At 34.1% G+C, this 12153-nt stretch overlaps 3 protein-coding genes across 3 annotated transcripts; 1 reads left to right on the top strand and 2 right to left on the bottom strand.

Annotated features, from left to right (window-relative positions):
- The first annotated feature begins 6829 nt into the window (after nt 1-6829).
- On the top strand, nt 6830-7555 carry LOC124436695. The gene is made up of 2 exons (XM_046986665.1): nt 6830-6914; nt 7120-7555. The coding sequence occupies exons 1-2, from the start codon at nt 6871-6873 to the stop codon at nt 7436-7438; spliced, it is 363 nt and encodes a 120-aa protein (XP_046842621.1). The 5' UTR covers nt 6830-6870; the 3' UTR covers nt 7439-7555.
- Nucleotides 7556-7675: 120 nt separating this feature from the next.
- Nucleotides 7676-8890, bottom strand: LOC124436012. The gene is made up of 4 exons (XM_046985937.1): nt 8333-8890; nt 8013-8267; nt 7751-7891; nt 7676-7700 (listed from the first exon to the last, which is right to left on the bottom strand). The coding sequence occupies exons 1-4, from the start codon at nt 8608-8610 to the stop codon at nt 7676-7678; spliced, it is 699 nt and encodes a 232-aa protein (XP_046841893.1). The 5' UTR covers nt 8611-8890.
- Nucleotides 8891-9250: 360 nt separating this feature from the next.
- LOC124436014 (secreted RxLR effector protein 161-like) lies at nt 9251-9700 on the bottom strand. The gene has a single exon (XM_046985938.1). The coding sequence runs from the start codon at nt 9698-9700 to the stop codon at nt 9251-9253; it is 450 nt and encodes a 149-aa protein (XP_046841894.1).
- Between the last annotated feature and the right edge of the window lie 2453 nt (nt 9701-12153).

Below are 12153 nucleotides of genomic sequence, written 5' to 3' on the forward strand. Positions count from 1 at the left end.
AAAATTTTCGTTTTAGTACCACTTTAAGTTAAATGTTTTTATGCTTATGCACCGGAGGCTGTACACGGGGGCTGGGGGTGCGGGTGGAGGTGTGTGTTAAGGAAATTTCAACTTAAATTTATGTATTGGAGTGTTTTAACTAAGATAAATGGATCAAACTCATTGAGTAGTTTAAATCAAATAGATTATATAACTCCCTCACATGTATTTTAAACTATGAAAAATAACTGTGAAAGAAAACTTTACTCTCATTATTTTTAAAAGACGTTCAAATGCAGTATTTTATCTTTTCTCTTCTCCTTATGGTACTTTGGTTCATAAGTATTTCAATACATCTCGTTATTTATGACGAAGAATTTCTGTTGCTACACTACGTTACTTCCTTAATTTTGCTATCAAATGCACTACAGCAACGAAAATGTAGTCCTTAGTAAAAAATTTTACTTGATAATTATAGAACAACTGTTTTAAATCTTTTGTAATTTTGTTGTTCTAAAACATTACTAATTTTATTATAAGTTTGCCATCAGCAATTGTCGTAGAACATCGTCAAAATACAATTCTAATTAGGACGGATAGTTTGTTTTTTTAGCTAATAAATTGCAGTGCACGTGTGTATTTAAAAAAACTTAGCATCTTATTCCCCAGTTTGTTGCAGCAGAAAGTAATCAAGTATGCAACTAAACTGTAAAGCTGTATCATCATTACAGGACGGACTGCAACAAAAGGTGAAACAGCAAAAGGTAAGTTTCTGTCAAGAATTTTAATAGACCTTATGCGTAATGACGTTAAAATGCAATGATAGCAGTACATTGTGAACTCATTAGCCAGGCGAAAGTTTGATAAAGAATCTTCTACGATACTATAATAACCTGTTCCATGCATGTATTTGTGTATTATATACGATTACAGTTCAGAAAATAAAGAAAAAGCTCGCGATGCCTTTTGCCGTTGTAGGAACGCCGAAACTCTTCTTTTGCTGTTTTTTTTTATATCCGCCAAACACCTTAAGATCCAATTAAGAATTTATAAGAGAGCTTAGGTCTTTTTTTAATTAAAATTAGGTATTTTATTTTGAGAAACAGTCGCAGACTACCTAAAAATAGTAAGCATATTGTAGTGTTTTCATTCGTGTGACAACTAACTCCACAATGCGCTAAGCTCTTCTGCCTTTCGACGTCATTAAGCGTATGGTGTATGGTCAACAATGATGAAGATGCTTAGTGTTCATGCATTGAGAACAATAAAGTTCAGAAACATCATAGTTAGCGAATAAAAAGATCTGTTTCAAAAAATCCAAAATAGACATTAGCTAAAAAAACAATTAAAATTTAATCATGATTGGTACAAATATAACTTTCGGATTAGCAAATTTAGATAGTAGCATTGTTTAGTTCAGATATAAGAACAAAATTAGTAAAAGTGTACATATAATATCAGGCTATGCTCAAAATCGAAAAATACAAGAATAGGAGTCAGTCTTTGTACGCTGTCAATATTGGGAAATTAAAAGAATAAATTGTATACTTATTCTGCGGAAAGTTACAGGAGTATTAGGGAGAAAATTTTCCTTTTCAAATTTTTATAATAACTGATAGCCACATATAGCAATTAATATTTAAACGTTGTCTTGCGTGTAACGCTGTTTGAGTAACAATTTTTTGGAACTTTTTGACACTCAAATTCAGTGGCGTAGACAGCCGTCAAGTTTTGATCTTGCTATGTAAATTTTAGGACATGAACGTTATTCATTTCTTTAGAAATCTTTTGTTTTTACAGTGAGTGAACACAAAAAAAATTCACATAGGAGGACCAAATTTGCGGGCTGGCTACGCCAATGCTCAAATTTAAACGAAGGTTTTTGGTCTTCTTTATTTACATACAAAAATTACAACAGATTACAAGCAAAATTTTTATCAAATTTTATTTCCAATAGAAAACGAACATACAAACTGCAAAGCAAGGTAAGACAGGAAAGGCGAAAAATGTGTCGCAAAAGAAGAAAGAAAAGAAAAAGGAAAAAAAGAAAAAAAGTCAGATATGGCAGTAATTTCAATTCAAATCAACTTTAGTAGTTGGCTTAAAAAGACCCCTCTGCTATCAAGATAAGAGGGCTTTACCTGCATGCTCTTGCAGATATCAGACCTATAGATGTTTTTGTCCGACATATATGTGTTTACTAAAAATGCAAACGTCTAATATTTCCACAGAAAAAGGACGAGAGAGAGAGAGAGAGGGGTCGATAAGTACATTCGCTATTGTCTTTAGGATGTACATTAATATTTTCCCATCACATATTTGCCTCTCGCTTAATACAAAGACACAGATACTGCTGCTACGAAAATTCAGGCTGCCGACTCGGTGTATTCCGAATTACGCGATTTTGATGCTCCAATAACTAAGACAGGTTCATGTATATGTAAACCTTAATTGTAAATTAAGTCTTATGGACCTTATTAGTATCTAACACACAATAAAGACTATTCTTCTCTTAAATAATTGAGTTATAACAACAATCTTTTATACATTGAAGCCTATTCTTGTATCAAGTGAAAGAGTTTCTCTTCCACATGAAGAACTTCGTTCTGTTGTTATATAATGGATCCATTTCCTTTATAAAACAACTTCATTAAACACTTCAAAAAGCGTTTTACCATGAACAAAAAGTTATAATTACTAGTTTGCGTGGATGCAAATGCGCAAGAATATTGTTGAAAACACAGGAAAATTATTGATAAAATGCTGAACGGAATTATTCATTTTCTTTACATAGCTCAAAAGCTGTATGACGCAACACGTGTTACAACTGCGTATGGCATAGGCATTATCGCCGATGTACAAAACATCTATGAAACTGAAAATACGACGGTTGAAAATCTTTATAATAGTAGTTTATTAGAAGTTATTCCAGCCATTGGAGCCTCATGTTGAAATATTTGAGGATCATATGAACCAGAAACAGCAGCGAGACAAGATATCTATGGAACGTCCGATCACGAAACAACAATAGACATGTATGGTTCAGACATGGAAATTTGTGAACCTGCAGCAGAAGTACAAAAAGACGTCTCAAGCATTGGTACTGCTATAATAGTAAACCAAATGCCAACGTAAATTCCACAGTAAACAGCAAAATATGAGCTTAGGACTTAATTAAGAAGTTTGACTAGAGAATCTGGTAAAACTGTACTGACATATCATTAACTGATGTTTATCATCGATTGGGTTGATTCAAGAATTAAGATTTATTACTAGCTCTTTCTTCACCACCATTCAAAATGTATATTTCTGTGCATTTAACTTGATTAAAACATGCATTCATCTGCAATTGAGGTTAATGGGTATTTTGTTACCTTTAATTAACTTAAAATTGTTGGCTAAGACAGTAATTAATACGATGAAGCTATAAGATTTGGGAATATTATTTGCATATTATCCTCACCAACCAAGTTTGATACTTTGGACTTACTATCCACATTAGTTGTTGATGTTTCTGCTATATTACCAACAATGACACCATGTGAAACGTTGGAAATATCACATACATGAAATGTGGATATTGTTGCCATAGCATCCTCAGTAATACAATGCAAAGTTTTAATCTCCTAAGTCTTGTTATCAACATGTACGTTTTGAAAGGAAATGTTTTATGCTTTATAGTTAGTAGTGGTGTAAAATTCATCACTGAAAAGTCTTTGCAAATTCTTTCATTAATTTTTAAATTAAAATTCAAGCCGTATCTTTTTTGAATCTATTAAAAGCAGACGTTACTCACGACAAATTTTTCGTTTTTCTTCTAGTTTCTACTCATTTCATAATACAAAGTGCTAGTCCTATTTATCATATCTTTACGCTTAACCTTAACATCACTGAGCTAAATACATGGAAAGCGCATCTATTGTATATTATACATACAAAAAATTGAAGTCAGAAGTCAAGTGTGGCAGCCATCTTACTGTGACTAACTTTGATGAGTGATGTTACATGAAAATCCTTAATCATGTAAGTTATATTTATTATTGCCATATTTTATACTTAAATATATTATTATTTAACTGGTTAGTGACCTTTGTAAAATGCTTACTCATACATGCATGTGTATGATAACCAAAATAACAGGAAAAACTTACACATAGGATGTGGTCAACCTACTGACCACAGAAAACGTATAGGACGTGTTTAAACAACTGACCACAGTCTACGTACAGGCGCTTAATCCTACTTCATTGTACGATCAGTTATAACCAGAGAAACGAAAGCTTTAGTCATGTTGGTACCCAGTAGAAGTCCGCATCAAAAGGAAGTAAAAAGTGAAACATAAACAAACGAGAAACCCGAAAATAACTGAATAAAAGAAAACGAACCATCTACGAAAGAACTAAAGAATCCAGAACATTATAACCGTCAACGTAAGACTCACTGAAATTAGTTGTCCTAGATAAGTTTGAACACTTAACATTTATGTTATAACGTTTATATCAGAATTATTAGTGTATTGAATAAATATCTTAAAAAATGATAACAAATTCTCCACAAAGTTTTACTCCTTTTGTTACGAGCAATTGAATCAAAAGCGGCCATTTCATTATTAGTCGGGACGTTCGTAACAGTGATCTGTAGTAATATGAGTTATTTTTAATAGTTTGTCTCCTTTTATCTCGGGATAAATTACCAAATCAAACCAAATATATTATTTCAACATAAAGAACACTCTCAAGAAAGGTTTGAGGTTTTTTGTAATCGAATGAACGCGATAGAGGAGGAAATTTTCGGTATTGGTGATACTTCAATGCGACATTTTTAATAATCATTGTTTTAGTTTATTTCTCTAAACAACATAGTCGAATGCTAGATGTTTTAAAAGTTTAGGTTTTTGTTATCAGTTGAAAGAATAACCAGATCCTTACTAAATACCATGCAGACATTTTTTTCGTGCATTAACGGATTTTCAAATTTTTCTTTGAATTTAGATGAAATAATCAAAAAACTTAGTAGATATGTTGAGATGTTGGTTATTTGAAAGATTGTTATTTGCAGTGCAGTGCGGTCATTCAATGTTGGTTATTGTCAGCAGTATTGTTACTTTCACAAATGTGACAAGTTCACAGGCTTTGAAATAAAAGAATTTGAAATTCAGTTATACAGCACTATGTTATTTTCAGAAAAACAATTACAATCTGCTAACATACTCTTTGCTACTAAATAAAAATACCCTAATAAAACTATTGTTCGTACTAACTGACATATCGGTCGATATCAACACTGAGTTTTTATAAAGAACAGTAAATTAAAGGTATAATTTGTTTCAAATTTCTTTGAAGTTTAAGCTCTTTATTTTTTCAAAGTTTACAAACAAAGGTTCACAGAGCAAATAACATGAAGCTTTATCAAGTGGATTGTTGAATATGCCGATAGATCGAGAATACAACGATTTATTTTGCTTAAAGTGCACATACAGCTATTTTTAGTTTTTTATTCTCAAATAGATTTTGGATAAATAATACAAATGCCGTTTACAGAATTTGAATAACTTTTTTCGTTTTTGAGTTATCTTTCGGCAAAGATGCGAATAAAACCTGAATTTCAATGTTTTGTAAAAAATGCCGAGAGCTCTAATCCGTGGCATGGGACTTACTTGTGACGTCATTTAAGGAACACAGACTGACTTCCAAAACAACTTACACTGTTTATGCATGTAAACAAACACAAAAATGCCAGATTGATGTGTAGTTTTTGGTTGTTCTAACGTAGCCAGTTCGGAGAAAGGCATTTCACTTCATCGCATACCATTTTTAACGACGAAAGAAGCGAAGCTAAGCGTAGGAAAAAGCGATGGGTCAACTTTGTGAAAGCTACTCGCGATAAGTGGGTCCCCACAAAGAATTCCGCAGTTTGCTCGGAACACTTCACAAAGATTCGTTTTCTCGGCAATTCGGCTCGCTTTCTGAATCAGAAAGTAATTTTTCACCTCGACTCATTCGAGATGAATTCGGAATCGTTGCTTACCCGAGCATTTATTCTCGAAAAGATGACAATGAACTTACAACAAGCGATCGCAGAATAATATGAAATTATTATGATATCTACATTACATAAATATATGTCATTTTACATGAAAAGAAAGTGGATGTCTTATTATAAAGAGAGGTTGAATCAGAAAATATTCCAATTAGCGAACCTATAGAGAAACAATGAACTGTATTGAGAAGGTAAACTTATATGATTATTACGCCACTGCTGTAAAGGTTAACGTAAATTATTGTTTTGTATATGTATTGCTGTTGTTTCTAATTTAGGAAGTAGCTGTGCAATGTGAATTACAATGCCAAAATTGTTTAAAACTTGAAAAAGAGAAACGTCGTTACAGGAACTTATGGCTTGGGGCAAAGCTTAAGCTTCAGTGTAGCAGAACTTATGCAAGCAGTTCTAATATGGATATGCTTGCAGTGGGTAAGTGTTTTTTAACATAATACGCCTGTTAATTTTATTTCATGTATGATTCTAGGTCAAGAGAAGATTTGCCAAAGTAATAAGATCAGCCATGTTTAATAACCTCAATTTCTACAATAGTACCAACTAAGCTTGCATGCACCCCTGGAAAATTATTGAAGTTAATTACTAAGAAATATGGACTTAATCAACCTTGTGTAGCTGCGCATTACTGAAGTATCTTATTTCATAGATGAGTATGACAACAACAGCAGCAATGAAGAATCATCAACTAGTTGCAAAGTGGTTGATCTTGATAGTTGTCCTGCTGAGGAGATTTTGGACCCAAATGATCTTAGTGGTGACTCAGACTCAGAGAGTGATCTTGGTGCTAAACAAAGTTAAGAGACTGAGACAGAAGAGATAATCACATCTAGTGACATGGAAGTTGACTCTGAATCAGAGCAGCCAAGAACATTTAAAAGGTAACAATTTTTGGATGAGAACTGTAATGTATCAATCACCATGACAATGTTAAAATAGTGGTGATTGTTAAATAAATCAAAGTTAAACAGCTTATTTAATCAGTCACTACCTTGATGACACAAATAATGTGTGCCAGTATGTAATGTAATTGTATTTATTGATAGCTACTGTTGCATTTCATAAATTGAGTTTTTTCTTTTGTAGAGTGCTCAACAAAGACACCAACCTAAGAACAGAGAAAAAATTCATTGTGTACTTCACCCAACTGTTTGAACTTTTTAAATTTTGCCCAATTTGCAAATCAGATGATGTTCTTGTTGAGATATTGCAAAATGGTTCAATGGAAAAAGTGAAAGTTAGTTGTTCCAATCAAAAATGTGGAGCAGCCACAACATGGAATAGTCAACCAGTCATGACTGGGACTTCCATTCCTGCTGGAAATTTGCTATTGTCATTTGCTATTTTTACTGCTGGAACCTCTGCCACAAAGGTGATCAGAGTTCTACAGCACGAAATGACATAAAAATGAAAGGCCATAAAAATATAATGAACTGTCAAAAACCGAAAGTAACCAGTTTTTAGGACCTGGTGGTATGAGCCCAGTTAGTTGGGATTCAGTGAAGTGAGAATTGACTGCATGGAAAGAAAAAAGAGAAAGGAATTGTAATTTTGTATGTTTTGTATAACAAGTATAAGTGTGAATCGAAGATGCAATATATCAAGAGTGGCTTAAATCATTCCACACTTTACTGAATCCCTACTAGCTGGGCTCATGCAAACAACACCTAAAATGATATATAATTTTATGTTATTTTACAGATTGTCCTCTTCATACCTTGCAAAGTGTTCATTTTTTTTTAAATTAAAAGTTTTTCGAATAACATGGTAAGCACAAGCTGGAAGTGGAATTCTTTTGTCTCGAAGAATGCCATGTACCATTCTTGTAAATTGTCTATATGCAACAACTCGAAAAAACCTGAAAAGGCATAATACACAAGGTCCATTAAAACAGGTAGGAGTCCATAAAATACAAATTTTTCAAGTGTGCATTCATAGATAACCCAGACAGAAACATTTAACTATTAATTCTAACAAACCTTTGCTCCAAGAATCCTTTATGATATCTAACTCCATCTCGTCTTTGGTAAAGATTGGCAGCTAAATTTAATACCCATCGATTGAGGCAAATGGCATCAAATCCTGGATGCTCTGTTATGCATTTTGGCTGCCTTCCTAATTCGGATACCACCATATGATCTTGCATTTCAATCATGCAATTGGCAATTTCGTGGCAGCATCTACATTCTTTTGGATTAACCAAGAGAGGAACACGGCAGTTACCACAATTGCACCTACGAAAGTTATCTGTCAAAAGCTTCGGCAACAATAAATAAACAAATTTTCCAACTTTTCTTACCAAGAATCAAGAGGAACTTCATTTTGCATTCTGCGTTCGAGCTCTTCTGTTTGGCGTCTTTCTTCTTCTGTCTCTCTAATATAGTTTTCTAACCACTCTTCATCTGCAAGTGGTTCGTTTTCATACGCTTCAGCTTGGCCATACTCAAAATCGCCATCGGTGTTGCGGAGCGCATTTGATGACGATTGATCTTCGTCTTCTAAATCGAATTCCCGACTGTTCAATTCAATATTTTCCGCTGTTGTTGCTGTACTCGACTCAGAATCAGATGTGGACATGTTTCGTACAATTTTTATATTAATTTCAAAGCAATATATAAAGAATTGTTATTTCACACTATGTTGTTTTGTATGCAGCGCATTCATACGTTCCTTAAATGACGTCACAAACCTCTCGTTTTAAGTCCCCTCAGCGGCGCGGAAATTTCTCAAAAGCAAGCTAATTCAAACCGCAAAAAAAACTTTGTTTTTTCTTTTTTTACGAAATTTTTTTCGAAATCATATTTTCCACAGTCTAAACTTTTAAAATTTCAACGAATTTGGAAAGGCTGTATGTGCACTTTAACAAAGAAAAACGAGTTTTACAAGATAGCTCTACACATTAGCTCTACTAGAGATATATTTATAATACGTACAACGAACGATTTTAGTTTATATTACCATATTTGGTATATGGTCAGTGGTAACTAATATATTTAACAAGAATGTTATTTTAAATAAACACCAACACTCCTTCTCATTCACAGTTAAATATCTAATTGTTCTTCTGATACTACTCCAATCTTTTGTCGTGGTTTTTCAAACTGCTCTTTACTTACTCTTTTTGTCAAAAAATCTGCTAACATTTCGTTTGTAGCACAATATTGAATGTTTCACGGATTTCTTTTCTATATGATCTCGAAGAAAACAATTGACGAATTCAAATTGCTTCTTGAACAGCTGATCTCAAGGCTATATATTCAGCTTCTGCAGTCGACAATGCTACACAGCTTTGTTTCTTGCTTTTCCAACTGACTGCAGCACCGTTCATTATAAAAATATATCCGGACGTTGATTTTCTATCGTTAATATCTCCACCCCAATCTGCATCTGAAAATCTAACGCAGTCCAAACTTGTTTCGGGTGTGTAATGTAAGCCATAATCGAATGTTCCTTTCAGATATCGGAAAATTCTCTTTACTGCTGTCCAAGTGTAAACTACATAGAGTAAACTACCAAATGTTGACTGATAGTTGTGTATATCAAACATTTCACTGTCCTCTGTGCATTTCATATGCTTCGAGCACGATTCAACAGGTGTTCCCACTTGTTTGAAATTCTTCATTCCAAACTTGTTTAAAATGGTTTTAGTATAGGTAGTTTGTCCCATCCAAACGCTTCCATTCTTCTGGATAACTTGCAATCCAAGGATATAGCTTAGTGGACCCTTGTCTTTTGCTTAAACTTAGATGCGATAGTAATTTAGACCTCTGCAATCTTCTCCTTGGTCGAGCCGGCCACAATTAAATCATCAACATGAACTGCAATAATAAAAATTTCCCCATTGTCATCTCTGATGTAGATACAAGGATCACCAGCCGTTTGACAAAATTCCATAGAATTCAAGTGTTCATGCAGAACAGAACTCCAGCATCTAGACGATTGTTTGAGCCCATACAAGCTCTTCTTTAGCTTATACACGTAGTAATTTCTATTGTTGTCTTCAAAACCTTGCAGTTGCTTCATATACACGTCTTCATTTAACTCTCCGTTCAGGAATACTGCTGTGATATCCATTTGAAGCAACTGCAATTTTCTCTGGACTTACAAGGCAATTACACTTCTAATTGATTCGAATCGCACTACTGGAGAAATGTTTGTCGTAGTCTTCACCATATTTTTGTGCATAGCCTTGCGCCACTAATCGAGCTTTGAATCTTTCTGTATCGCCATTTGAATTGCATTTGATCTTGTAGACACATTTGCATCTAACTCTCTTACGTCCTTCAGGTAGTTTGTCAGTTCCAACACATCATATTCATTGAGTGAGTCAATCTTTTCCTGCATAGCCATTTTCTATTTATCGACATTTCGGTCAGCGAGTGCAACACCAAAGTTTTTTGGTTCTGTATTATTTTCGTCGACAATTGTAACCCATTCTCCGTAACGATCAGGTGGGCGTCATTGTCTTACCGGAAAAACCAGTGGTACGTCCTTAACTACGTTGTTTTAACCATCGTCATTTTTCTCGTCATCACATGAAAGCTGTAAGATCACACGTCTAGGTGGACTCTCGTTTGTTCCAGGCTGTTTCTCAAATCCATACTGCTTTTCATTAAATTTTACGTCACGACTAAAAATGACTCGAGAAAAATCTGGGTCAAACAACCGATAACCTTTTGTTTCTGCACCATATCCAGCGGAACACACTTCTTAGCTTTTGAATCCAGCTTTCTTCAATCGTACTTCGGAAAATGAGCATAGGCATTACAGCCAAATGTTCTTAAATGACTGACATCTGGTTTCACACCTGACCAAGCTTCAAGTGGTATCATCTTCAACAGACTTTTAGTGGGGCTTCTATTGTGTAAATACACGGCTGCCGTAAGTTCTTCAACCCACACTCTTTGCAACAGCTTTGCTTGAATCAACATGGTACGAACAGACTCCATCATCGTTCGGTTAAGACGTTTAGCTAGACCATTTTTCTCGGGAGTTTTTGGTATGGTGAGCTCTTGCTTGATTCCTTCTGATTTTAGGTAGCTCTTTAATTCATTCGACATAAATTCGCAGCCGTTGTTGCTTCTTAAGGTTTTAAGTTTAAACACACTTGCTTCTTCGACAAAAGATTTCAATTCCTGAAACTTGCCGAATACTTCGCTTTTCTGTTTCAAAGTATAAATCCGAACATATTGAGTTTTATCATCAGTAAACGTCAAGAAATATTCTGCACCACCACAAAATTTTACATTTGATTTCCCACAGTAGTCACTGTGCACTAGACCAAGAGGATCAGATGCTCTGTTCGCTTCACCATGAGGAAACGAATTACGCTGAAGCTTTCTTTTTGCACATTCATCACAGAATTATAGATTCTTCTTCATGTCAAAATTGAATCCCTTCACTAAATTTTCATTCACCATTTGTCTCAATCTGTGACCTCTAAGAGGACCCAGAAGTCGATCACACAGCATCTCATCAGATAATTCAATTTCTAATAAATTATACCAACTTATTCTTTATTAAACAAACTTCGCTAACGCTGCCTGGGCCATAACCTGTTAAATATGCCAATAGAACGAGAAAAGTTTAGAACGATTTTTTTTGCTTAACAAAGAAACACGAGTTTTACAAGATAGTTCTTCACATTAGCTCTACTAGAGATATATATACGTACAACGAACGTTTTTTGCTCATATTACCATATTTGGTATATGGTCAGCGGTGACTAATACATTTAACAAGAATGTTATTTTAAATAAGCACCAACATGGATTACGAGAAAATTTCTGTGAAAGCGAGATATGGATTAGACTACTAATATTTGTGACTTCGAACCAAAATTTTCCAAATTTTTGTTATTGGTATATACACAGTAAGCAATATAACTTTTCAGTTAAAACTGTGTGACTAACGAATCCAGATGTATTGTTTATTCTGATTTTTCAGTATGCAATTGTTGTGAAAGTTAGCACATTTCAATAAAATTTGTAAGATTAGGGAATTTGTTTTGCTAAGTTTGATAAGAGCTGTCAAGAAAGGGTTGGTGTTATTGGTTGTTATTGTGGAAAACATTACATCCCGGGAGGGGCGCTTGTGAAATAAATTTCGGTCAGTGCAGTG

This window comes from Xenia sp. Carnegie-2017, unplaced genomic scaffold, assembly GCF_021976095.1.
Source record: "Xenia sp. Carnegie-2017 unplaced genomic scaffold, XeniaSp_v1 HiC_scaffold_16, whole genome shotgun sequence".
Classification (NCBI taxonomy): domain Eukaryota; kingdom Metazoa; phylum Cnidaria; class Anthozoa; order Malacalcyonacea; family Xeniidae; genus Xenia; species Xenia sp. Carnegie-2017.

Coding starts and splice junctions, on each gene's coding strand:
- LOC124436695 (XM_046986665.1), top strand. CDS start 6,871: ATGGAAGTTGACTCTGAATCAGAGCAGCCAAGAACATTTAAAAG. Junction 6,915..7,119: donor CAGCCAAGAACATTTAAAAG/GTAACAATTTTT, acceptor TTTCTTTTGTAG/AGTGCTCAACAAAGACACCA.
- LOC124436014 (XM_046985938.1), bottom strand. CDS start 9,700: ATGGGACAAACTACCTATACTAAAACCATTTTAAACAAGTTTGGAATG.
- LOC124436012 (XM_046985937.1), bottom strand. CDS start 8,610: ATGTCCACATCTGATTCTGAGTCGAGTACAGCAACAACAGCGGAAAAT. Junction 8,268..8,332: donor GAAGTTCCTCTTGATTCTTG/GTAAGAAAAGTT, acceptor TAACTTTCGTAG/GTGCAATTGTGGTAACTGCC. Junction 7,892..8,012: donor AAAGGATTCTTGGAGCAAAG/GTTTGTTAGAAT, acceptor ATGCCTTTTCAG/GTTTTTTCGAGTTGTTGCAT.